This window comes from Microtus pennsylvanicus, chromosome 11 (assembly GCF_037038515.1).
Source record: "Microtus pennsylvanicus isolate mMicPen1 chromosome 11, mMicPen1.hap1, whole genome shotgun sequence".
Classification (NCBI taxonomy): Eukaryota; Metazoa; Chordata; class Mammalia; order Rodentia; family Cricetidae; genus Microtus; species Microtus pennsylvanicus.
Window position 1 is genome coordinate 2118041 of NC_134589.1, and position 27278 is coordinate 2145318.

Genomic DNA, 27278 nt, shown 5'->3' on the forward strand with positions numbered 1-27278 from the left:
CTCATGGAGCAGATGGATTAACAAACAGTTGCATTCAACCTGCCTCTGAGGACCCGTCGGGTTTTCCACCCACTGAATGTGAAGACTGGTTCAGAGTGACAAAACCTGGGTGTGCACCCAGCCTGTTCCAAAGGCTGCTCCTGAGCTGGGAAGGACACCCTTCTCAACGGCGCTCTGCTACACTCATTCCCATCTCAGACACTGTTGTCCACAGTCGGGGCACAGCACAGATTCTCTAGTTTCCATTATGTTTGAGCCTACAGATGACTTAAACTGAGCAGTTCCCAGGGGGCCCAGCCGACTCCAGACGAGGAATAACTGTGCTTCCCTGGTGACTGTGGATCAGGGGAGGCTCAGGACAACTCACGGCCATCTCTGTAAGGTACATGGATCTGACTCTGCTAGCCTTGACCCTCCTCCAGCTTTTTGGGTCCTTGCGTTCTCAAGATCATGTTCTCTGAATGTTTCTTAAATATTTATTTATTTATTTATTATGTATACAATGTTCTGTCTGTGTGTATGCCTGCAGGCCAGAAGAGGGCACCAGACCTCATTACAGATGGTTGTGAGCCACCATGTGGTTGCTGGGAATTGAACTCAGGACCTTTGGAAGAGCAGGCAATGCTCTTAACCGCTGAGCCATCTCTCCAGCCCCTGTTCTCTAAATTTTTATGCTTGGTGTCCTTAAACCCTTTTGAGAACAACTTAGAAAATAAGTAAATACACTTCCCTGAGCACCCTTCCAGAAAGTTTGAACATGGGGTTGTGGGATGCGTGGCCATAGCAATGCCGGCACCAGGCTGCTAGGTTCAAACCTCAACCCCCAGATGTGAAGACACTTGTAGGAGCCAGGGCTCAGATACCTGCACCTGGGACCCTTCTAGGCTCTAAGCTGGCTCAGCAAGCAAGGAGGTGGGTGGGTGCTCACTGGGGCCGGAGAGTCCAGAACATATTGGACACTGAACTGGCAGCAGACGGTGTTGGTCTGTAGGGAGAAGGCAGTGCCAACACCTTCTTTAGCTTGCGCCAAACCATGGTATGTCTGTCTGTCTGTCTCTCTGCCCAGGTCCACAGGATGTGCAGTACAGAATGGTTCATGTTTGTTTCTTAGACCTAGGTGAGGCTGTGCCAGCTTGCAGAGATACCCTACTGCATACAGAGTTGGCTCACTATGAATGAAAAGTTAAATGTGTGCCTCTGTAGCAAGGTCTCAATAGCCTATCTTGGGAATCTGTGCATGGCCCTAGAGATTCTGGGTGCAGACTTCTGCACACCGGTCCTACATGACCTCTTTACAAACAGAACCCTGGAGGACTAGGTGTAGAGCATGTATCGTATGTACTTTGACCCAACTTGGAAGCTACTTTTCTCAAGGACAGCTTACCTCAGGGATGGGGTCGGAGAGGAGGCTGTAGAGCTTCTCGTGAGCGCTATCTCTCACCCCACACCACCTCGCAGAGTCGAAATTCTGCCAGATCCTTCCCAGGCAAATGGCCACCCACTGGCGCAGTAAGGGGTGTGGGTCACTGAGTTGCTCCAGGCAGATGGCGATCAGGTTCCCCTGCAGGCAGGCTTCCTGGACACAGGACACAGAGAAGTGGTCCTCTGCCCTCTTACCCAGGGCTGGGGCTCAACCACACTACACTACATTGTCTCATTCAGATTAAAGAAAGTGCTGGCCCCCTGCGCCAGAATATGTTTGAGACAAGTCACGTTTCTGCCATTCCTGGAGCTCAGGGGCTGGAGCTGCTATGACACTTACTTGCCCTGTTGTGTAGCTGTTGACGATTACAGCAAGAATGAAGGCCGTCATGGTCCTATGTTCAGCCTGGAAAACAAAATGCACCATGGTTGTGCCCCTTCCCAGAGACTCACCTGTCTCCAAGGACTGCGCACCTGCTGTCTGCAGCATGCACTGGCCTTTGTGCTGAGGACAGACTGGCTTCTCCCTTGGAAGCTAATGCCACAGAACACGCCCAGGTTGCTCTACTGTCCTCTGTCACAGCAGTTAACATGGTTGGTGGTGCTCATTGGTCTGAAAGGTCCATCTTCATGCTGTCTACTCTTTTCTTTTTTTGGTTTTGCAAGACTGGGTTTCTCTGTATAACAACTCTGGCTGTCGTGAAGCTCAATTTGTAGGCCAGCCTGGCCTTGAACACATAGAGATCCGCCTGCCTCTACCTCCGAGTGCTGGGATTAAAGGTGTGCGCCATCACACCTGGCTGAATGTAGCAATCTTTGCTTCAATTCTGGTCTCCTTCTGGACAGATCAATAGCCTGTAAGACTTCTTCACGGTGCCTCACCTTTTCACATGCACATCGAGAGTCTAATCCCGAATTCCTCTGGGACTGTTGCCAGGCTCTTGGAGTCTCTTCACCCAACACCCCTTCTTACCTCTAGCCCTTCTAATTAACGGTTACCTTGGCAGCACCAGCATTCTGGCCATTGCCCTTGCTTGTTGCTGCTTTCCTATGGCAACGTCTACTGAGTTTACTGTAACAGAGACCAGGCCACTACCTTCCAGGTGCTAGAGTGCCAAGCCGTCATTCTTTGTTATAAAGGGTCTGTACTTCCCCTTCCCCATACAGCATAACTTAGCAGGGAACTCCATGCAGCAGTTGCTGGAAGGGCCACACACAATCCTTTGCCATCACTGCAGCTGCTGTCTGCCCTTTCTGGGTTCTGGTGGCTTTGGGGGTTTTCCTTATGATCCTGGTACTCTCGTTACTTTGACTGTGCTGTGTCTGGGAAGGGCTCGCTGTTCATTTCTTTCTTCAGGTCTCCAAGCTCCAGTCTGTTCAGACTCTGCCCTCCTACCCCTGCAGCACTCTGGGATGACGTCAGCAAGAGCAGCCTCCCTCACCCCCCCCCCCCATTTCACGTCTTTGCTTTTTTCTCTCCTGGTGGTGCCTTTATGATTCTCTTCCTGGTGGTGCCTGCCCTAAGTCAACACCTCCAGTGTTTTCTCCCGGGGGAGGGGCTCTTCTCCTCTGTGCTTCTCCAAGATCTGCCTGTTTATTTCAGGACAGGTAAAGGCAGTGTTTTCTTGAAGCAGCAGAAAGCTGTTTCTGAAGAAAACAAACTGGCTGATGGGCATGAGTTAAGAAACTGCCCTATCCAGCCATCCTCCGCGTTCTTCCCCTTCCCTGGAGTCCTCAGCTCTGTGCTGGAGGTGAGTTAAAACAGCCAGAGGAAGACTTCAGACACGAAAGTTCCTCTCAGAGGTATCACCTGAGTGCAGACGTGGCGCTGCACGCACACTCTGGGAAGAGAGCGCATGAAGGAGCGACTGTGCACGGCTGCTCTGTCTACATGGCTGTGCTGAGCAGCCAGAGGGAGGCTAAAGAAACTGATAGTAAAATATGAGAAAACTACTTATGTCCTATTCATGCTATCTATTTTTAAACAATTTAATAAAAAGTATGTATAAAATTCAAACTTTCAAACAATTTTTTCTTTCCTTCAGTAAAGCAATGTCAGCATCTTGTCCCATTAAGGGACCTTCAGGGCATCTGAGGCACCATATCACAGACATAACAGCTATTCATCCATCTGTCCGTCTATTCAGGATGCAGGCTCTAGGTAATGGAGATGCCACTGCTGGGCAGAGACCGACTGTCGCAGGAAGACCACATTTTCACTTGAGGCAGGAGGAAATGGAGCAGTGTGCCGTGTGCACACTAAGTGGCCATTCACGTGTAACCGTGTAGAGCACCTCTCTACCTGGCCCTCAGAGAGGAACTGTAACCCACAGTGTGCAAGCGGAGACAAATCCCATGCTGCCTGAGGGAAGTATGGCTCAGTCCTTACTGGCATGTATGGGTCTGCCAAGACGGAAAGGAAGTACTTGTGACCGTTGTCCTTCACGAGGTCGGCCTGGCATGACTGGAGGGAAAAGGAGACAGAAGAGAGGCCGTGAGTACAGGAACTGGCGGGATGTGTCATGGCGTCTTACAAAGCAGGGTGTGCAAACATGCTGGGAAGACATTATTATGTACCTTTCCTTGTAACTTCAGTTTTCACTCGGGAAAAAGCTCTGCCTGTGTTGTGCCCATGTCACCAGACCCCCAAACAAGACCACCACAGAGCGGGTCTCTGATGCAAACACAAGCTCAGTCCACGGGTGGAGGAGAGCGGCGCTGAGCATTTACAGGTTAGAGTTTGGAGAGGGAAAACCACAAGTGGGTCATGGCCTTGTCAGAGGGTCTTGAGGTAGCTGACATTTCACCTGACTGGTTATGGTGAGGTTGAGGCATGTGGTTAGTAGCTGTCACTAATCATGTGGTTAGTGGCTGTCATCAATCATACCCTCATCGGTCATACCCAGGGAGGAGTTCAACTCGTTTTGGGAACTTGGGGGAACATGGAGAACTATGGGGGTCATGGAGAGGGCATAAGAGCAGTGATTTTAGTTTAGTTCAAATTTGATCTTCACAGTTGTTGCCCTTGGGGAAAAGGCTGGACTTCTCCGAAGAAGAAAGCAATCCACCACCCTGAAAAGCACCTTCTGCTACCGCTGCTGGTGGCTGCGTTAGGGCTGCGCTCTGCACCCTGTCCTCCCCGCTCTGCGCTCAGTCTAGACCCCTCCCCCCAGACTTCTGCTTCTGCCCAGGTTCACCAGCCTGGCAGAAATGAAGATATTTGGGCAGTTTTTAATTTATTTTTCTATTTTTATGTATCTGAGTGTTTCGCTTGCACAACTGACTTTGAGTGTACGAATGTGCAATACTGCAGGTGACAGAGTGGACGCCCACCTGGAGCTCTTGGTCTTTTGGGTTCCAGTTTTTGCTGAGATCCTTTGTCCCCCACTTCTTCTCACGTTCCTCCCATCTCAGACACCCCCTGCCTGGCCTCAGACTCCTTCCTCTCAGGTTCACCTCCTGTCAGGGCATGCCTGCCTTCTTTCCTTCCTGACTGCCCTCTTCCTCTCCTGTCTCAGACTTTACTCTTCCTCTCAAGTTTCTCTGCTTCATCTCGGGTTCCCCTCCTCTTGCTTTCCACATGAGGATACTCGACAGCAGTCCTTTCTGTAGTGCTAGTACCTGTTGAAGCTTTTGGGGTTTCTGTTGGATTCATGCCATACAATATGTTAATTGAGCCTCCTAGAGACCCCCGTTCCTAAGCAAAGAAAGAGCTCTAAGACTCAAGGACTAACGTAAGAAGCCACCGGTTATGCAGTCTTTTCTAACTCAGCTTCTCCTTCCTGCGAACACAATTCCATCTGTGTGGTCACCGCGTGCCACACACTTGAGCCCCCCAACAATGGCTCTGTTCTAGAGACAGTCAGTCAAGCCCTGCTGCCTGCTGCTGGGGCAGACAGCGGAGTGGATAGCTGTGACAGACAATGGTATCTGCTGCCAGCACCTGAGAAGCCACAGGAAGCAGGAGGGTGATGCTTCCTGGAGGGCAGTCAAGCAGAATTAGGGAGGAGAAAGGGGGAGGGAAAGATGGGGAGGAAGGAGGAATAGAAGGGGAACTAAGGCCAATCCTAGAATGTGAGTAAGAAGAGGTAGGAGACCAGGTGACAGGAGGCACTGAAGAGCCAGTAGAAGCTGAGCAAGGGACAGTGTTGCCAGATCACAGGTCCAAGGTCAGCGGTCAGCAACACTGTTAATACTGATAACCCGACAGGTCTTAGAACTATATATGTACAAACCTCTGGGCAGGTCTTCAAGGGAGTTCACAGTTGGGCCAACTGAGGTAGGAAGACCTTTCCCTAACGTGTGTGGGGGTCACTCCACGGACTGGGGTCCTGGGTCACTTAAGGACGTGAGCTCAGCAGCAGCACTCTGCCCCTTCTCTGCTTCCTGACTGCTCCTGTTGCCGCGACCCCCCTCCCCCACCAGAGACGGTGCCTTTGAACCTGAGCCCAAATAACCCCTCCCTCCTGTATGCTCGCTGCCTCTACAGGCTGTATTGGTTGGAGCAGAGGTGGGACCACGCGCAGCACAGACAGAAGGATGGATGGGGACATCCCAGAGACCTAAGAAATACATTGAAGGGGACGAAGGGAACGGAGGGGACGGGAGGGCAGGGGTGCGCGATGGAGTGTGCTGCACTGGAGATGCAGACGCAGGCAGAACCGCTCGGGAAGACAAACACAGAAGCCTGGAACTCGAGCAGAGATGAGTTCATGTGGGTACTGGTGGTACAAAAGCTCCTCGAGGTGAGTAAGGAGGGCGAGGCCTTAGCAGTTCATGGTATAGGTGTGACCACCATGGGGACCGTGGAGGGCATGGCCTCAGCTCTGAAGCTGGCCCTAATTCTCACTAGGCTGGTTGATTTGGGGGTTCGGGTTCTTCATGGAAACAACATGATCTGGACTTAGACATTCAGAAGTTGAGGAGGATGTTGTGGGAGGCACCAGGAGTAAGAAAGAAGAGATGGAATGGTTTTAGGTCAGGCTCTGCATCCTCTCAGTAAGGCACAGCTTACTTAGAATTCTGTGCTTGAGTGATGCAAGATGAAATAGCTCAGAGTCGTGTGGCCCAGGAATGTAGGGTAATCACGGAGGTGATGTGGGATGCCCCTCTGTATGCTGTGAATGTTTTATTACCATTGGTTAATAAAAACACTGCTTCAGTCTATGGCAGGGCAGAATATAGCCAGGCTAGAAGAGATATAGAGAGAGTAGGTGGAGTCAAAGGGACGCCCATGTGGCTGCCACCACGTAGCTGCCACAGGAGGACACGCCGGAATCTTAGGAACCTTACTGGCAGGCCACAGCCCCGTGGTGATACACAGAGTAATAGAAATGGGTTAATTTAAGATATGAGCGAGTCAGCAATATGCGTAAGCCATTGGCCAAGCAGTGTTGTAATTAATACAGTCTCTGTGCGGTTATCCAGGTCTGGACAGCCGGGAAACGAAGCACGGCATTCGTATACACGAAGAGATGGTCAGGTCTCCTAGAACCTGTGCTCAGGGTGATGTCTACATGGAGAGAGATGGTCAGGTCTGCTGGAACCTGTGCTCAGGGTGATGTCTACATGGAGAGAGATGGTCAGGTCTGCTGGAACCTGTGCCCAGAGTGATGTCTACATGGAGAGAGATGGTCAGGTCTGCTGGAACCTGTGCTCAGGGTGATGTCTACATGGAGACGGTCAGGTCTCCTGGAACCTGTGCCCAGAGTGATGGCCTCCTTCTCACCAGCTCCCAAAAGCTGTTCTGGCTCAGAGGCCCTAAAGGAACCCAGACTGGAGCTTAAGAACTGAGGATGAGAACAAGGATGCCACGGGCTGCTTTAGGGCCCTCCTGACTTTCCAGAGCTTTCCTGGTCCTGAGCCCTTCTCAGAGGCAGGGGCCATGCACACGGGCTCTGCTGGGTGCTCTGTGTGAATGCCGCATGACCCTCCCTTTGTCGGGGGCGCAGGAGAATTCCTCTCGGTGTGGTGATGATGGTGATGAGTGAGCCCATCAGATGGACACTGGCCTGGCTCTGCAGGGCGGAATGAGACAAGACGGGGTGGCTGGCTGAGCTGCAGGTCTGACCCCAGCTTCAGCTCATCAAGTCACACACCCTGCACAGATGTCCCAGCTTTAACGGAGTTAACAAGCTGGAAGCCTGGACCTGCCATCCTTATATAGACCAGGAGACTGCCCACGTCTGCAGCAGCAGCAGCAGCAGCAGCGGCGGCGCAGTTCAGGGAGGAGAGACACCTTCCTTTGTTTTCACATCAGAGCTCTGACAAGTCAAATCAAAGCCCACACGTTTACAGGAAGCTCCTTAAGCTCAGCTCATCTGAGAGTAATAAACTGTCATTAATTCATATCCTACTAATTCTGAGTGCGAGCCTCCAAGTCAGGAGATCTGAAAGGATCACTTTAATAAGCCTTCAAAAGCAGAGTCTGGCGATTATGAGGCATATATTAAAAGATTTCTGTTTTGATAAGCTTGTCACGCCACTGCAGTAATGGCTGCTCTTCGCACGTCTGCTCTCATTGCCAGTGCTCATGGGCGTCACGTGTATATTGGTTTCCACTGCAAGGAGGGCGTCTCTCCCCCAGCAGCTCCACTTGCAAAGGGCGAGGAGCAAATCCTTTAACCCGTTTTCTCTTTATGAGGCCAACAGCCTTTCTGAGCTGGAAAGAAAGCAAGGCTACAGCCTAGAAGGGAAGGAAAGTCAATGACAGCTCACACTTGTGTGGAGTATGTGGGGGCTCTGACCACGCTGCACTCTGGAAGCCCAGACTCTGCTAAGCAGTGCCTTCCCCACACCAGGAGCAGTGATAACTTACTAAGGCTAGAGGAAGAAGAAAGGGGATCAGGGGAAGCAGGAAAATGAGCTTTTCTTGGTGGACCGCCTCTGTAAGTCTGTACCTCAGGGGGAAGGAAGGTGGGGAGAGAGGGAAGGTGTACAGCTGCAGCGGGCACTGCTGAGGGAGCAAGTCCTGGACCAGCTGTGGAGTGAGTTCCCTTCTCCAGGAGAGACCTGACTTTGCTCTCCTTACTGCAGAAGGCTGCAGAGTATAAGAAGTGGACTTAAGACAGCATTACCAAGTCTCACAGGGGAGGTGTGGGGCAGCACAGGGGACCCACGGGAGACTGCAAGGCCCTGTGCTTTCCAGTGTGACCACAGAGAACTGCAGGGATGCTGGAGGTGACTCAGCCCACAATGCAGTCTCTTCCTTTTCATGAGAAGCAGGCATATGACATTTGGAAGGGATGATGTTTCCAGTAAGAGAAAACTGCAGTGGAGAGTGGCCTTGGTGGGCGATTAGCACAGCGCGAGGAAGCTGCGCGCGAGGAAGCTGCAGGGAATCTGGAGACAGGAGGAGGAAATGAGTCACCTGTACACCTTGGGCACAGCACCAACAGAACCTGGAGATGCAGAAGCACAGTGGTATTTCACTGTTCTTCAGGATGCAGGAGGCCTGAGCTATGCAGTCCCCACAAGCTGAAGGCTCAGCACAAAAGGAGGGGGGACTACGATGCTGTGCCTAGCATGGATGTGGAAGGAGTGTGTTGCACCCCTTTCTCTACGCTTTTGTATTTGCACCCCAGGATAAAGTCCAATCAAAATTTTAGCCAATGGAAAAAAAAATTTTAGCCAATGAAGGCTCCCCTGCCACTATGTGTGCAGTGGTCTTCTGTTTCTCACATGTGCTTTTGTTACAGACACGTAAGCAAATATGAATTTACACACTCCGCTAATTTCCCTAAACCAAAAGGTCAATGCCAGGATGCCTGGATCTTGCTTTTCTTTTTTTCCTTATAAAACTTTTATTGCTACATGATGCAGGACAGGCAAGGAAAATCATGGAACCATTGTAAGGGAAAGGTGTGCTCCCTGAAGCCTCTGCCAGTAGGGAGTCAAGACCTCTGCATGGTTTGCAGCATTTGCTGTGGAGACATCTGTAGCAATGCTAACATGGCAATGGGTCCTGCTGACGGCTAAGTGTTGTATGGACTTGGCTCTTCCTAGCTGGAAACCCACAGTAAGCTAGGAGCCTCACAAGAAACCCCTGCTTACATCCAAAGCTCCACCTCAATTCTCTTGTGCAACCTTGTGACCTATGGTTTTATCTGGCCAGATTACAACCTATCCAGGCACTCTGGAGTGTACCATCCCACTTCTCAAAGATGAGAACAGAGACATGGAGGCTTCTTAGCAACACTTTGGGCTGTAACTTGGCTACTGCTAATACACATAGCTAGGACTCTGAGAAGCCCTCTAACAGGTTCTTGGGTGTGTCTTATTAATTCCCTGAGTACTTTTCTTCCTACTAAATTGGTGCTTAAATAGATATTAAAATGTTTTTAAATAAACCCCGGCTGTTTCACACTGGCCCCTCCTGAAATCCTTTTCTTTCTTTCTTTCTTTCTTTCTTTTTTTTTTTTTTGTTTTTTCGAGACAAGGTTTCTCTGTGGTTTTGGAGCCTGTCCTGGAACTAGCTCTTGTAGACCAGGCTGATCTCGAACTCACAGAGATCCGCCTGCCTCTGCCTCCCGAGTGCTGGGATTAAAGGCTTGCACCACCACCGCCTGGCTTCTGAAATCCTTTTCTGTACAAAGTCAAGGACCTGGATTTTCTATAGTGAGGTCCCCAGGGGACACCTTCCTTAGGCTGTCTCGTGTGTACCTATAGGGTATAGTATGATAATCTGACCCCACACCCTTACTTTTCCCATAGAGGGCTCCTTGCTCTTTTTACAGACCCTGACAATATATATCCCTTGCAGGCATCGTGACCAGCCTCCTATGCATGCCTGGACTTCCCAGCTGAGCCGTCTCTGGTCAAACAAAGCTACAAACAATGAACTTATAGTAAGTCATTTCCTGTGTGGGCTTGCAGAGCTATAGAGTGAATCCCAAGGCAGACTGCCAGATCAAAGGAAAGGGTCTTAGCTTCGAGCACTAGGCGCTTTCTGCAGCACAGCATGCTGTGAGCTGCTTCAACTCTGGCCATCTGATAAGCAAAGAAAAGGTCACTGTACAGGCAGCCCTGCTGTGCACTCAGAAGAAACAGCAACCTCACATTGTCAACAACCATTTGCATCAACTTTTCTTTTTAAAAGATTTATGTATGGGTCATGCCTCATGCATGCCTGAACACCATGTGTGTGCAGTGCTTGAGGTTAGAAGAGGGTGTCAGATCCTCCGTAAGAACATAACCACTGAGCCACCTCTTCAGCCCCTGTACCAAGCTGACAGGGAACTGCTGCTTTCAGTTTGACCACTTGCCTTTGGAACTGTTGGTGCATGCGCGCGTGCGTGCGTGCATGTGTTTCTAGGAGCCCTTTATGTTTTAAATATTTCTCTATTAAAATTTATTTGTATTCAAGTAAGTTTCTTCCAAAGACATCTCAATTTGGAATTGTAGTTTGAAAAGTTCAATCGCCCCAGGTTAAAACTGAATTTGTCTTGCTTCTTTTCTAATGCTTCTACAGGCTTGTTTCTGTGTAAAGAAGGTATCTCTTTAACTTGAATCCAAGTTAAAAGAAGGTATCTCTTTAACTTGAATTCAAGGTGTGCAAATCAATCTCTTGTCTCAGCTTTCTGTCACAGTGATACAATATTTAAACACTCAATTTACAGACAGAAAGGTGTGGCGCACAAGGCTTTAATCCCAGCACTCTGGAGGCAGAGGCAGGAGGACCACTGATTTCAAGGCCAGCCTGATCTACAGAATCGGTTTCAGGACAGCCAAGGCTACACAGAGAAACCTTGTTTAAGAAGGAAGGAAGGAAGGCTGGTTTATTCTAAGTTATGGTTTAGGTCTCTGGCTGCCTCTGGGCCCGAGGTGGGGCTGTTCATCAGGTGGGGAATATATAAAGAAGCTGCTCACTCATGGCAGCAAGGACACAAAGGAGGAGGAGGGAAGGACGGAGGCTCCACTATGCCCTTTTAAAGACACACTGCCATGATCTACCATGATCCCACCAGCCCCACCTCTTATGGTCTCAGCTACTTCCCACTAACTCCAGGTCTTTCCCAGTACTTTTGGGAGTCACTCAAGATCCAAACTACTGCAGCCCCTGGCCTTTCTACCATCACAGGTGCAGGACTGCAAACCTGAGGTGCTATCACTATCATCCACCGAATCCACTGGGGTCGCTTCTGCAAGGCTCCAGTACATGTGTCTGTCTGCAGCTTGGTACAACCCGTTCTTCATCAGTGTGGTATCTGGGAGGACAGGGTCTCTATGACTCATCTTCCTGCCCAGGATTCCCGGCCTCTTCCTACTCATCTCTGCACGTGAAGCTGAGGATGTTTGTCTACTTCCAGAAAAAAAGCCCGTTGGCAATCTGACTGGGATTATATTAAAGTTATAAATTAACCAGGAGAACACTGACGTGTTTATGACACGGAATCCTTCTGTGAAAGAGCAGGGTAGGTTTTTATTTGCTCAAGTTGATTTTGTGTCTCTCAGGAATGTTTTAAGGTGCTGTTGTGGCAGCTTTTCCCATCTCAGCTTAGATTATTCTTGGATTTATGACCCCACCATACACAGCTGCTCTTTCCTGTCTGCTCCTCTAACGGTTGCTCCTTTGGCTTCTGCATATTAAGCCTTCTACCTCACTAAGTTATTTTATTAGTATTAACAGACCCTTTGGGCTTCCTAGACATAAACTTATACCACCACACAGACAACTGGGGCTGGAATGCACTTGCTCCCTAGAACTTACAACACCTTGAATGATTTCTGTTATGTAGACCTTACACTGCCCCCAAGGGTCCCATAGAGCTGGGCTACAGAGGTCTCCCCACCTGCTGCTGAGGTCAAGAGTTTTCTTCTTTTTTTTCTTTTAAGACAGTCTCACTATGCAGCTATGGCTGGCCTGAAACTTGCTATGTAGACAAGGTTGCCCTCGAACTCAGACCCCTCTCCTTCTGCCCACTGAGGACGACGACACCAATGATGATGAGCCAGGGCACTCCTGTCGAGCCGGTTCTCTCACTCCGCCTTTGTGTGGTCTCAAAAGAAGCACTTTTGCCCACTGAGCCATCTCACCCGCCTTGAAATCAAGATTATTCACAGCTGGTACCAGTAACCTGACGGTGCCCAGAGGTGAGAACAGCATCCTTTTGAAGGAGGACATTCATCTTGTCCTTCTCGTCCCCCATCCACTGGAGTCCCTGCTTCACTGTTACTCAGCCTCCCCTATGGGGAGGGGCACCCGCTCCTCCCAGGCTCTGCCTTCCACAGAGAAGCTCTCCTTTCTATGTGACTGACAGAAAGTATGGTGGGGGGTTGGCCACACTTCTTGGCTACACTCACAGGACAGGTGATCTCAAGGGGACATTTTCATTCAAACCACCAGACTTCTTTTGTAAGTCCTCTGTGTTCGGGGGGTGGATCTGAGTTTTTCTGATCTCCCTTCACCATGAGGAAGCCATGTTCCTAGAAGCCTTCTGGGCATCTTCTAGCTGAGACTGGGCAGAACGAAGATGTCATCCTTGCTGTCGCTGACCTAAACAATCACAGCTGGTAGACAGCCAGGGCCAAGCTCACAGGAAAAACTGAACAAATGTCCTCTCCTCTCTCCCTGCCATGGCCTCATATTCACACACTTTTGTTGCTTTGAGGGTCGACTATGACTTGAGCATAGGTTGTCGTCTGCAGAAACCAATGGGGGAAGGGAAGCACTAGGGACGCACATTTGCAGGAACCGTTGCTGTGTGCAACTAGTCAGCATGACTATGCTATGTAACTGGGTTCTGGGTGCTGTCTCGCTGGTAAGACAGAAGGCTATGTGAAGGTACCTTTTCAGCGTGGTTATGACTAGGGCCCACGATCCACATGATGAAGTTTCTCCCTAGGGCAGCACACATCGCGGGCCCCCATGTGGTCGGGGGCTACTTCAGGGGTCATCACAAACTGTGATGTGGAATAGCTGTGCTGGGAGTGTCAGAGTCGCACAGGTGGTGAAGAGTGCTTAGCCTTGCCCACTTTCAGTGATTGTCTCTGATCCACACTTACACTTGAGGATGTGATCTCTCGTTTTGGCCTTCTCTGTGCACACCCCCCATTAGAATAAGCTCTTTGTCCTTAAGTCATCTTGGTCCTGGTGCTCAATCACAGCAGTGAAAGGTGACTAATAAAGTCTAAATAAATAATGAAAACAAATAACCCCTCCATACCCACATTCAGATCCTAAACAAAAAGGAAGTGAATAAAGAAACAAACGATGTTTGCTGCAAAGCCCGGCCCATCACAGACTACTCCATAGCACAGCAAAGCGGGGGCTGGGGAGTCGGGGCTCTGCAGGGAGAAACCTGGTAACACCAGCAGTAAGGCATGCGTGAGAAGGGCACCCCAAGCCTGGGGGTCCCGAGAAGGACATGCAGGTGTGCAGACCTGAGCGGCACTCCTCATGCTGCCTTGGGCATCAAGAGGTGAGGAGGACTGATGGACAGACAGGGTAGGGTGTGGAGGAGTTGAACCCCCCACAAGAGGAGACCCCACATGGGGTCTGCACAGAGGAGCTGACGTGAGACGGGTGTCTGGATGGGGCAGTTGGTCGTCAGGCTTCTACACAGGTCCCGTTGTGACAAATGCCCTCTAGGTGCCCCTCATGTAGGAGACTGGGGTGGGGGTTAAGGGGACAGAACCCACTATCATCTCAGCTTTCTATAAATCTAGAGCCACCCCCAAAGCAAAGTTTAACAGGCAGGAAGCACAGGTCTGGACACGGGGGTGGGCTCAGGAAGGGCGTGTGTGTGTTCTTCCCGGGGCAGCCCTGCAGCGGGACAGCAGAACCAGTGTGGCTGCTCCAGGGTGCCAGAACTCGGGACGAGGCAGCAACTACAGGGAGAACGCTGAGCCTGAACTTTCAGTTGAGCTTCATGTCCATGAGGAGGGGAGTGTGGGGAAAGGGTGGTGGTGAGGCTGACCTCATCAGATTGACTTAGAGGAAGCAGACCTGTTTTGGAGACTGCACAGGACACACAGGTCAAGGGGCTGAAGAAAGAAAATCCCGCTCCTTCCTGGCTGTCTTTTTCCATGAAAGTCCTTCCTGAGGAGTGGGCAGTGTGCACAGAGTAATCCTCTTTGTGTGCCCCACTTTGGATTATCCCATCAATACCAACTCAGAATTGTTTTCCCACATTCCTTGATATCATGCCCTTGATGTTCCCCAGTGGTGCTATAAATAAAACTTTATTAACTATAATTTGGAAGGTCTGCCTGAATTGCACATTAATTCTGTCTATGAAAAAACCCTCAATTAGCTGGAAGCCAGCTTACACCAGTCTTAATTAACCGCCTCCCTCCCTGTTCTTGTTAATTAGTAGAGACAGATGATAACAACAACTTGGGGAACTTATTAAAACCAAGCAGGCATGTCTTCTCTCACACGTGGATCTGAGTTTTCAGATTTTTAGGGTTGTTGGAGTGTCAGGAAACAAGAAAGGACCCACAAGATTGGGAGGGAAGGAGCTGACAGGGGTGAGGGGACAGTAGAACGCATATGACGTAACAGTGTGGGGAACTCTGGTCTAACTTTAACCCAACATTGACCTCTGGCTTCTCCATACACGTGCAACCCCGAGAGAGACATTCTTAGTGAAAAAGGCCATTTTCTTCCTGACTCAGTGATTTTCTCAGGAACAGTGCCATGCTCATATTCAGCTGTGTGCCCTGGCCTCCGGTCTAGAGTAAATTCCAGGGCAGTGTTAGGTTGTCTTGCATCACGTGCCTGAAGCAAGCCCACATTTTGTTTGTTTGGAAATCGAGGAGGAAGCAATCAGTGCAGGTTCCTGTATGCTTTAGCTATGCCACCGGGGTACAGGATGCAAAGGCATGGCGCAGACTTAAGGCTCAGAACCCAAACCCCACCATCAAAGGCCGGATTCAGCCCCTTCCAGGTTCACGTCCCTTATAAATCCCATCCCTTGCTGGGCGGTGATGGCATATGCCTTTAATCCCAGCACTTGGAAGGCAGAGACAGGCGGATCTCTGTGAGTTTGAGACCAGCCTGGTCTACAAGAGCTAGTTCCAGGACAGGCTCCAAAACCACAGAGAAACCCTGTCTCGAAAAACAAACAAACAAACAACAACAAAAAATCCCATCCCTCCCCTCCCTCGCCCCCAAGCAGCCCCCTGGTCTGCCTTTCCTGACTACAGACAAGCACATGCCTTCTGCATTCTAAAGACATGGAACCGTACAGTGCACAGCTCCATCAGCAGCGTCCTTCAAGAGGCATGGGTATGTTGGGGTGAGCATATGTGTGTGTGCTTTTTTAAATCTCTGACTAGCGTGTATGCCTGTTTAGACTACTTCCAACATTAAACTATCAAAACAAAGCTATTTAGAGCTAGATGTGCTGGCCTGCTCCTGTAGCTCCATCCAGTACTCGAGGGACCGAGCACTGCCATGTTCTAAAAGGCCAGCATGCCCCCCTCACCCCGCGACTCTAAGAAAGCTACAATAAATATACATGATATAAACAAGAACTCAGAGTGGAGCTGCTGGACATGGGTACTTCGAGCCAAACCTGAGACTTGAGTTTGATCCCTGGGACCAACATGATAGAGAAAACAAACACCTAATGCCTGCAAGCTGTTCTCTGATCTTTTAAAGAAAAGGCCTTGTTGCATGCAGACCCATGATCTGGAGCTATTTCTCTCTACCATGGCCTGTCTGTCCATTTAATGCTGTCTGCAGACTTAAGACACTTCCATCTCCCTGAGGACCACCCACGAAGTTTCTTTGTGGTTTTGTGTTAAAGCTCAGTTTCACCAGTGGTCATAAGTTTTCTCTTATGCATTCTTCTACAAGTTTTATCGTATTGAGTTTTACACTTGGTCTAGGATCCATTTTGGTGTAATTTTAAACCATGGTTCACTTTTTGGCACATGAATGTCCAGCTGTCCCAAATGTGCGACTCTCGAGAAGACGACCTGCTCTCCCCACCTGTTGGAGCCTCTGCTGGGCACCAGTGCGCTCCTCTGTGTGGGGACCTGCAGCGCTGCTCTCCCCACCTGTTGGAGCCTCTGCTGGGCACCAGTGCGCTCCTCTGTGTGGGGACCTGCAGCGCGCTCTCCCCACCTGTTGGAGCCTCTGCTGGGCACCAGTGCGCTCCTCTGTGTGGGGACCTGCAGCGCTGCTCTCCCCACTGTCAGCCTCGTTGATGCCATGCTAGCTTTTCAGTACTGTGGATTTAGAGCACGTCTTGAAGTTGAGTTGTTTATAGAAATACAGAAGAGTTGTTCTATTTCAAGGTTGTTTTGGTCATTGTGGGTCCTTTGCCCATTTCCATATGGATTTTGGAGTCCAGGTCTTAGACAAGGACTGTCTTCTCTTGACTTAGGTGTTTCCTAATCCCTTGTCACTAGGACTTGTGGTGTTTGATGAATATATCTTTTGTTATCTTTTGTCAGAATTTGGCTCTGTTATTTCCTATGTTGTGACATCTTTATTTTAATTTCAACTTCTGTCGATTAATAATATTAAGACATCAATCAATTGACTTTCCTGTATATTAATCCTATAACCAACAGACTTAGTAATATTCTTATAAGTTCTGCAGAAGTTTAAAATCGACTCAATCAGATTACCACACATTGTTTGAACAAAGACAGTAATACCTCCCCTGTTCACCTGGAGGTCTCTTTTCCTCTTTATGCTTTGCACAGTGGAGAATTCCCAGTGCAACAATGAAGACGTGAGAGTGGGTGCCCGGCCCTGTGCATTTCCTGCAGGCAGGGTTCTGCCCGTCAAGGCTCCCTCCATTACTAGTTTTTATTCTTTTCTCATTTCACCTTTTTTTTTTTTAATTTTGAGACAGGGTTTCTCTCCGTAGCCGTGGCTGCCCTGGATCTCTGCAGATCCACCTGCCTCTGCCTCCAGAGTGCTGGGATTAAAGGTGTGCACTGCTGCAGTCCAGGTGAACATTTTTAAAATGATTTACTGCGCGTTTCCCTGAGTATTCAGGCTGTCTCCTTGGGTCGATATGGTCAGTCACTCACTCTAACTGCTGTCTTAGTGCATTCCCGCTGCTGTGATCAAACACCCTGACAAAAGCAAATCAAGGAGAGGATTCTGTTCGGTTTATAATCCCGGGTTACGGCCCATCACTGGGGGAACTGAAGCGACAGTCCTGTTACCATCCATTGGGAGCAGACTCAACCCCAGAGAACGGTGCTGCACAAAGTGGGCTGTGTTGTCCCACATCAATCAATGTAAGCAAGACACCCCCTTTAGACACGCCCACAGGCCAACCTGATCTAGACACCCCCTTTAGACACGCCCACAGGCCAACCTGATCTAGACACTCCCTTACAGACACGCCCACAGGCCAACCTGATCTAGACACTCCCTCATTGAGACTCTTCTCAGTTGATTTTAGACCAGTGGTTCTCAGCCTTCCTAATGTTCCAACCTTTAAAACAGTTCCTCATGTTTTGTTGACTCCCAACCATAACATTATTTTTCTGCTACTGCATAACTATAATTTTGTTACTTATGAGTCATAATGTAAATATCTGATATACAGGATACAGGAGATATGACCCCAGGATACAAGTTGTGAGCCATAGGCGGAGAACCACTATTTTAGATTGTCAAGTTGGCAATTAAAACTCACCTTCACAGCTATTAAACACCTTTGCAACCCTGAAGGGTTTCTATCAGAGAAGGAGGAAGTTAGGGAGGGAAGAAGGGAGGGGGAGGGGGGAGGGGGAGAGAGAGAGAGAGAGAGAGAGAGGGAGAGTGAGTGCACGACAGTGAATGTGGAAGGCTGCCCTGCATCAGGTGTCCTCCTTGGCAATTCCATTTTTTTTTTTTGAAAGATGGCTTCTCATCAGCCTGGAGCCCACTAACTGGCTAGACTGATTGGACAGAGCTCCAGTTGTCCGCCCCTCTCTGTGCTGAGTGCTACAGATGCACTCAGCTTTTATGTGGGGGCTGGGGATCAAATTCACATCTCCATGCTTCCACCGCAAGCACTTTGGCAACTGAGCTGCATCCCCAGCCTATATACTGATGTTCTTCCGAATTTTCTCCTCAGGGCTTTGGTATCTATAGTCATGAGGTCTACAGCTGTCTTGTGTTGTTTCTCCTCAGGACTTTGGTATCTATAGTCATGAGGTCTACAGTTGTCTTGTGTTGTTTCTCCTCAGGACTTTGGTATCTATAGTCATGAGGTCTACAGTTGTCTTGTATTGTTTCTCCTCAGGACTTTGGTATCTATAGTCATGAGGTCTACAGTTGTCTTGTGTTGTTTGCCTCGTTTTTGATCTCATGAAGTGATACAGAAAGGGGCATGCTGCTACCCATATGCCTCTTCCTTAATGTTTGGGAGAGTTCTCCATGGAAACCATCTGGATTTGTGGTGCTCTCTAAGAGACATAAAGCCACTGAGATCATCTGTTTCTCCTTCCGAAGTCTTCCAGGTCAGTCAGGAACAAGCCTGTCTGTCAAGGTCATTCCCAATGTTTACCTCCCATCCTTTCAGAACCATCAGTGGTATCACCTGCTGGTCCAGATTCTAGAACCTTCTTTCTGTGTAACCTTCCCAGTCTGGGTAAAGACTCCTCAATTTTATCACTGTGTTTCAAGCGGCAGTATAGGTTCTCCAGAGGAATTGGCCATTTTTTCACTGTCCTGCCTCTTCCTGAGGCTCCCTCTTTCCTAACGTATGCAGCCAGGGAGCCCCAGCATTGCTTAGCTGTGTTCCAAAGACTTCAGTTTTGTTTGAATAAAAAAATATTTTTAAAGACTTCCTCTTTTTGAGTGCAGCCTGGGCTATGTAGTGAGTCCCAGGCTACCTCGTAAGACTCAGCATCAAAAACAAACGAACAAGCAAAAAAACATTCTTCTTTGAGAAGCTTATTTAAATTACACTTCATATTTTAACATAAAGGTTCACACAGCTAGAATTACATGTATATCACATTAAATTATACATATTTATAAAACTAGGCAAATGTATTACTTACATTATATATTATAATATATATATTACACGTTTATTGTACACATTTTCTACTTTAATGTTTATTTGGAGATGACAGCTTAATAGAGTGCTAGCTACCACATGGGCGTGAGGACCCGAATTCAGGCCCCAGCACTCACATGAGGATCTGGGTGTGACACTGTGCATGTGTGATCCCAGCACACACCACAGGGGTGTGTATGTGAGCAGGATCCTGGGGCTTGCTGGACAGCTAGTACAGCCAATTGGTGAGCTTCCGGGTTAGTGAGCGATGGCAGTGACAGAATAAAACACCTGAAGTCGACATCTGGCCTTGGCATGCTTGCACACACACACACACACACACACACATACTGATTTAGAGCGCCACCCACGGCAGCTAAGAGCACACTGTGTCATCTAATGTCTAACTGGCTACGGTGTGCTCAGCCCGGGATGGGGTCTGTCACTGGAGAAGGCACACCCTAGTCGGGGATCAGCGGACAGCGTTCCATCTTTCTCCAGTTCCTGATTCCTTTCTTCTACTTATTCTGTTTCACTACTGAGTCAACACTCAAGCCTCCAATGTAATTCTGGCTCTGATAGGGAGCTACACACCTACCCCATATGTTCTCTCCATGGGCTCTGCTGTGGTATTAGAGACTTTCTTGACCACGCAACACTGGCTATGACCCTGCCCAACAGCCTTCTGTGGCTCCGCTGCAGCCTGGCATAGCCTTTCCTAGCTGTGACTTCCAACCTATTGGAAATCTATTATCATGTAGGCAGCACGCAGCTCTCCTTACTTCTAACCTAGTCTGGAACTTCCTGCATTGGTTACCTTTCTTACTGCTGTGCTGTGAGACCTGAGGGAGGAAGAGCCAGGGCAGCCCACTGTGGAGGGGAGGGCTGGCTGTTTGAAGGAAGGAAGAGAGCTCAGCTGGCTTTCTCCTCACCCTTCTCTTTGTTGGGACTCCTCTAGATCACACTGTAGCCCACATTAAGGGAAGGTTTTTCTCCCCCAGTTACTCTGTTTTAGAAATACGTTTGAAGATACAGTCAAAGATGAGCCTCACCATTGTCCTGGGTGTTTTGTTGTTCGGGAAAGCACTGGCTGTCCTGGAACTGTGTATATAGATAAAGATCTCCCTGCCTCTGCCTTTCAAGTGCAGGGATTAACACTGTCTGCCAGTAACTACTCCTGGCTCTAGGCATTTCTTTTTCTTTCTTTCTTTTTTTTTTGGGTTTTTCCAGACAGGGTTTCTCTATGGTTTTGGAGCCTGTCCTGGAACTAGCTCTTGTAGACCAGGCTGGTCTCGAACTCACAGAGATCCGCCTGCCTCTGCCTCCCGAGTGCTGGGATTAAAGGCATGCGCCACCACCGCCCAGCTCTAGGCATTTCTTAATCCAATTAAGCTGCCAATCAGATTTAGCCATGCGTTTCTCCTTTGCTTTAACTGTGGTGTTTAGCCTGTGCATGCCTGAGCTACTGATCTAGCACAGCTCACCTTTCCCTGAGTGTCTGGTTATTCTCCTCCCTTACTTTCTTGGTATCATGTATATGTGCATAAGATCTCATATTATCTTCCCTGGGCTGTCGCGTTGGATAGTTTTGTGTCAATCTGACATAAGCTAAAGTCATCTGAGAGGAGGGAACCTCAATTATGGAAATACTTCCATAAGGTCAGCTGTGGGCAAGCCTGTAGGGCATTTTTCGTAATTAGTGATTGATGGGGGAGGGCCATCCCTGATTTGAAGGTCCTGGGCTCCTTAGAAAGCAGGCTGAGCAAGCCATGATGAGCAAGTCAGTAGGCAGCACCTCTCCATGGCCTCTGCATCGGCTCCTGCCTCCAGATTCCTGGCCTACCCTCCTCCACTGATGCGGGCGGTAAGCCAAGTAAACCCTTTCTCCCACATCTTACTTTTGGTCATGGTGTTCCAGCACAGCAATAGTAACCCTAATAAGACAGATGTCTTTAATCCTTGTGGTTAAATGCTATGTTTCTTTTGGGAGAGCTAGGAATCAAGGCCAGCGCCTCAACCCGAGCAAGCCCAGTTCAACACCTTTACTTCAAAGTGCGAGAACCAAGCAGGAGGACTCCTCTAATCTCTCTTCTCCCAACCGTGGGAGTTACCAGGAGTTCTGCTCCCGGCAGCTGTAATTTTCAGGATACGCCTGTTAGGAACGCTCAGACGACTATCTGTCTGAATGAGATCTCAGGATCAGGGGAAGGAAACCCCAGCCGTCCACGCGGCGCTCCCCCTGGGCCTCCCTCGCACTGTCCTGTGCTCCAGTCTGGTGGCCAGGGATCACAGTGTGCCTTTACATCTCTGGTTGCCTCCATCCTCCAGACACCAGTTTTCTTCAGAGCTCAGAGGATGTTGCCCAGGGCCAGCTTTTTCCAGCGGCCCACCTTGGCCCGAGGTGTGCTATGGCCCCAGGCTTTGCCCACCGGCTGCCCTCCTGCAGCCATTGGGTCATTTCCCGAGTTGGGGGTGTGCCGAGCTGACTGATCTGTGGTTTACAGTTTTCACTGGAAATGAAAAAACTTCCAGTCATTACTTTTTCAAATATTCCTATGCCCTCAAAGGGTCAAAGACAACAAGTGGAACCTTCTGTGGCTGCTGCACGGCTCCATGAACTTTCCCTTCCCATCACCGCTTTCTCCTGTGAGACTGAACTCACCGCTGACCACCCCAGAGTTTCCTGTGTCTCATTTCCAGACCTTTGCCTGTGACTGTTCTGATGTGTGGAGCCGATGCCCGTCTCTGTCCTATGTGCTTGTCTGCCAGGCCTGACATCTGCAACAGCTTTGAACACACTTCCACGGATCGACTTTCTTCTCATTATAGGTCTTATTTCCTGGTTTGTCACCTGCCCGGTCATTTGACAACAGTGTTAAAGGTAGCATAACAAGGCATAGGGAGAGACTCTGAGCCAGCTGTCCCTGTGGGGTCCCTGCAATATATGTTCAAAGGGAACATCTCTTTATATCGTTCTTCATAGGATCACCGCTTTTCTTCTGCCCACACTTTTTTTCCCCAAGATTTTTATTATTTGTGTCTGTGTGCACACATACTGTCATATGTATGTGGGAGGCCAGAGGAGTGTACGCGATCCCTTGGAGCTGGAGCTACAGGTGGTTGTGAGCTATTTAACAGGGTGCTGGGAACAGAAAATTTGGGTCTTTTTGAGGAGCAGCCATCTCTGAGTTCCAAACCCACCATAAGGGCTGGATGACTTCTGTCCTGTGCTTGGGCTCTCTAGGGAGAGAGAAGACTCCTCATGCGCTTTTAGCAGAGTCTAGCCTGAGCAGGCATTATCCTTCTCTCCAAAAATGCCAGAAAACATAGGATACCCTATCTGGGGAATGCCATGTGTTATAGGCCACAGGGCATCTCACCTGTAGAGTGCTATGTGTTACAGACCACAGGGCATCTCACCTGGGGACTATTACGTACTGACGGCTCATAGGTCACATCATCTGTAGAGTGCTATGTATGTATGTAGAGGGCCTATGGACCCTCACAGCGGCAAACTTGGAATTAGCTGGGGTACTTTGAGCTTGGCAGGTAGCAGATGTCACTTGAGCAAGGAGGCCATTAGATGGCAAGGCCAGAGGTGAGGAGGGGAGTGGCTGCTTAAGCCCTCATGAAATTTTTGTCTCTGGGAATTATGGCCAAGGTCATCTGAAGAAGGGAAAAGGAGGAAACTTTCCTCAGCCAGGCGACTGCTGTTAGAGAAACAGGTGTAATAAGCTGGCTAGGAAATTAACTCACAGGGTGGTCCCTGGCGCCCACAGGCAGTGCGAGAACATTGCAGGAAGGGCCTTTCCAGCTAAGCCTGGTACCATGCACACCGCCGTCAGCACGGTGCAAATGTGAATCAAGGCTGTGCGTTCGTGCTCACAGCCAAGTGCAGCCTCTGGGGCAAAGAAAGCACTGTGCCCAGGAGATAAATGGGAACTGAGAGTAGCGGAAACACTGTTCTCCACCGTTCTCCACCCACTGGAGCATGGTGGCCAACTGTAACTCCAGTGACCATATCATGGGAAGCACTGTTGAGAAAATGCTACCAGCTTTCAGATCTGACTCTTCCTAAGACTTCAAACGTAGGCACAAAAATACTGAAAACGAACCCCAAACTGGTAACCATTACAACTAAACTGGTCCACAGGAGTTCATGCAGCACCAGCAGATGGTGCAGCTAGAAGAGGGCCACTCTCCACATCTCGGAGTCTGCCCACAGTGACAGACCCACGCTCTGTGACCATTTCTGCCCTGGCTGCTTTGCTCTGGCTTTGCTCCATGGCAGACTCCCAGGAGCCTCTCCACCAAGTACTGCCAATGTTACGCATGCTGACATAGAGATGAAGATCATGGGGTTGAAGGGAAGGCATTTCAAAGGGAGTTCCTCTGTTTATGTCACTTGGCCCTTCAGTGCACCAGAATACAGGTAAAAGAGAAATGGTCACAAAGTATGGGCTTTGTGAGCCACAAAGACAAGCTTCCGGTTTATCAAGCTGCTCTCTGAGGGACCCCTTTTCACTGAAATCACAAAGGAGCTTTCCAGGTCCTGGTCCTGGCACAGGAGGTGGACGCCCCAGGGGAGTGAGGAGGGGGTACTTGAACAAACGGGCAGCAGATTCACCTCAGCCCTTTAACTCCTACACCCAGCGCCGGGGCCAAGCTACCATGCAGACGGAATGGTGACTACGTGGTTGAGATAGATAATATCAGGGTATTATAGAGCACACAGGAGCACACCCACCAGCCATGCCTGGAGGAGCCAAGGCGGGAGGCATGACTCAGCAACAGCATGGCAGCTGCTCAGTAGGGCACTCGGGTCCTGGCTAGGCCGGCTGGTGTCTGTGGAGATAGTCCAAGAGCCTACAGTAACATCTCAGAACTGATAAGTAACCAGCCGTTGGCTGCACAAGGTGAGGGAGCAAACGCCAGTAAAATCCAAGGCTCAGCCACACAGAGAACAGGCAATGGAGACGGGCTGTGAGAGAAGCAAATGTGCTTTCCTTAAAAAAAATATGCTCACATACAGCCTGGCGCCACACGGACGCTGACCATGAGCTCAGCAGGAAGACAAGCATGAGGGCCAGCACAGTGCTCAGCTGAGTCTGAAGCTGAGTGTGGGAGGGGCTGGAAGGGGCCCAGGGATCTGTGTGGAGTGACATGCTGGCAGGAAGGACAGTGGGTACAGTGTAGGATGCGCACTTAGTCTCCAGGCTAGCTGTTGGTGGGGAAAAGTGGCACAGAGAATATGGCTGAACAAGGTCCCGGATGGAAGGTGGACAGTGGATCTCAGCGGAGCAGAACAAGGCACAGTGGCAGAACAAGGAGGAGCCCAGGTCTCAGCTTTGGTGATCAGGAATAAAGAGCCCCTGGGGAGAGGCTAGGGATGTGGCGCAGCTGGTGGAAGGCTGGCTTTTGGCTTTCCTTGTGGGCAGGATCCCCCTCCCGGGGTCGGGGGGGGGGGACCCTCTATTCCCATCACTGCACACGCCTATAATTCTGCACCTGGGAGACAGCAGGAGATCAGGAAGTCCAGGTTATCCTTGGCCACCTACTCTATTCTCCACGGGCTCAGAGGAAGAAGAACAGCCTGTGACATTGCAAACCAGGACCTCCCTTCCCTGACCTGCAGTAACCAGACCCAGGCCACCATTCTGCCTGTCACAAGTCAGAAACATGTCACACTCATTGCTGTGTTTTCTACACGACACACTCAGAGCTGCAGAGTCCCATCCGTTTCATGAGACTGAGGTAGGAACATGGTTTTTCCTACACAGTCCTTGTGAGTGTTTCACACATACACACACCCATGACGACAGGCACAGAAGTCAGGCTACAAACAGACTTGATTCTTCTAGACCAGTGTTCTCAGCTGTCCTAACGCTGCGACCCTTTAACACAGTTCCTCATGTTGTGGTGACCACCAACCATAAAATTATTCCTGTTGCTACTTCATAACTGTAATTTTGCTATTGTTATGAATCATAAATACCTGCGTTTTCCGGTAGTCCTAGGTGACCCCTGTGAAAGGGTCTTTCAACCCCTCCCCCCCAAAGGGGTCTCGACCCACAGATCTGTTCTAGGCCATCTCAAAAGCAAGCAGATAAGCAAAAGTTGATGACAATTAATGCCTCTTAGCCTCCCTCCTCGCCAGCCAGCCCCTCAAACAGCCTGAACACATATCAGCGCCATTTGTTCTCCATGGTCCCTGCCAAGCTGGTTCCGACCTCACCTGGGAACCACAGTGTGTACCTTCTGAAACCATGAAGGCCTTCCCCAGACATCCTTAACCCTGCAGAGGGTGGCACTTGTCTTTGATGCCAGCATCTCTGGAGGAGTTCCCACAGGCTCTGCCTAGGTTCCTACACCTGCTCCACATCTGCACCCAAGGACCTCACAGGCCATGGCCACGAGCTGAGACAAATCCCGAGTGCTCAGGGTAGCCTGTCTTCTGCTATAGCTCTATTGCCAGGCAGACTGGAGGGGTTTGGATGAGATGTCGCCTCTCTTGGCTGCTGGTGGAGCAGGGAATGGGTTCTCCTCATGGCCCATCCTCTGCACTCACCTCAAACCCTCTCCTTCAGGGAGGACCTTCTTCCCAGTGCCCTCTTCCTATGAGCTACTTTACACACCAGAGTTCTCCGCCCCACAGCCTCATCCTCTGTCCTCCTCACAGTCCTCTGCCCTTTCTACTGCCCCTTGCTTGCTCAACGTGTGGCCTCCAGTCCTCTGTCACATGCAGAGTGCCTGGGCTGACTGAACACTTCATGTCACGCTCATGGTCAGTGACTCCCACTCCTATATGGTGAAACTTTGGCCCCACAATGTTTTCTTTCTTAAAGCTGTCTGTGCCTGTGTCCCCGAAGGGTAGTGAGTCTTCTGAGGTCAAGGATAGGGACTGCTAACCTCTTTGTCACCTACAGACCTTAGCACAAAGCTCTGGGAATAGGCCCCATCAAATTTTTGTGAAGAAGACAAATGGCTGCAGGGCCAGGGTTTGTAAGGAACTGTGGATGATACAACTGGAAAGTGTTGGGACTGGGAAGTCACCTGTAAAGAAAGGACCATTAACGGTCCATCCAAGGCTACAGGCAGGATGGGTACAGACAGGATGGTGGTGGGCTGGGCTTTGAGGCCAGTGCTAGTACGTTAAAAACAAGCAAAGAAGACTGTGGCAGGACAGGGCTGTGGTGAGGAGGCAGGTTTGGGCCCAGGGCCATTTGCTGCCGTTGTCAGAAAAACAGGAAAGGGGCTGAAGAATGGTCCAGGTACGGTCAGAGTGCAGGTGACAGGGACACACAGAAGACAGACAAGCGACTGAGCAGCTGGTAGAGACTTGGGCAGGTTTTGGTTGGGGGAAGAGTACGAGAGGAGGACAGTCACAGACTAAAGGCATGCATTCTGGAAGAACAGGAGGAAGCACAGGCATGGCTGGCCCCACCTAGACCTGGGGTTTCTCAGGTGAGGTAGCTTGAGGTCCACAGGCAGAGCCCTGCTTCCCGCCCTTGGGGCTGAGTGGAAGTTACTCACACTGTCCACAGCGAGGATTTTGGCCCAGATGAAGACCAGGAGCGGCCGCAGCTCTCGGGCTGAACTCTGGAGCAGCTTCAGCACATAGGGGAAGATGCCCACCGACAGGGCCTGGCGGTAAAAGACAGCGTCAGCACAGCCCAGTGATCTCTTTCGAGTGACGCTGGTTTGCCTCACTTCACTCCTCAGGTTGCAAGCATTCCTGCACCCCCGTGCCCCCCCCCCTTTTAGGACCAAGCTTGGAGGAACCACTGTTGAATTCTTCTGTTCAATTTTAGACTTTTTCCTTCTTCAAATATCGTTCTTCCTATTTTTAGGCTCTTCCCCTTCCTCCCTCACTGTTAGCCTGCAATCCATCAC

At 49.9% G+C, this 27278-nt stretch overlaps 1 protein-coding gene across 2 annotated transcripts in view; it reads right to left on the reverse strand.

Moving 5' to 3' along the window:
• Rptor (regulatory associated protein of MTOR complex 1) overlaps nucleotides 1-27278 on the reverse strand; it is a 306486-nt gene that overhangs the window by 43034 nt on the left and 236174 nt on the right. For both annotated transcript variants that reach the window (XM_075989895.1, XM_075989893.1), the window contains 4 exons: nucleotides 26919-27029; nucleotides 3812-3886; nucleotides 1763-1828; nucleotides 1385-1576 (listed from right to left, as the gene is read on the reverse strand). In XM_075989895.1, coding sequence (XP_075846010.1) covers nucleotides 1385-1576; nucleotides 1763-1828; nucleotides 3812-3886; nucleotides 26919-27029 — 444 coding nt within the window. The remainder of the gene's footprint in view (nucleotides 1-1384; nucleotides 1577-1762; nucleotides 1829-3811; nucleotides 3887-26918; nucleotides 27030-27278) is intronic.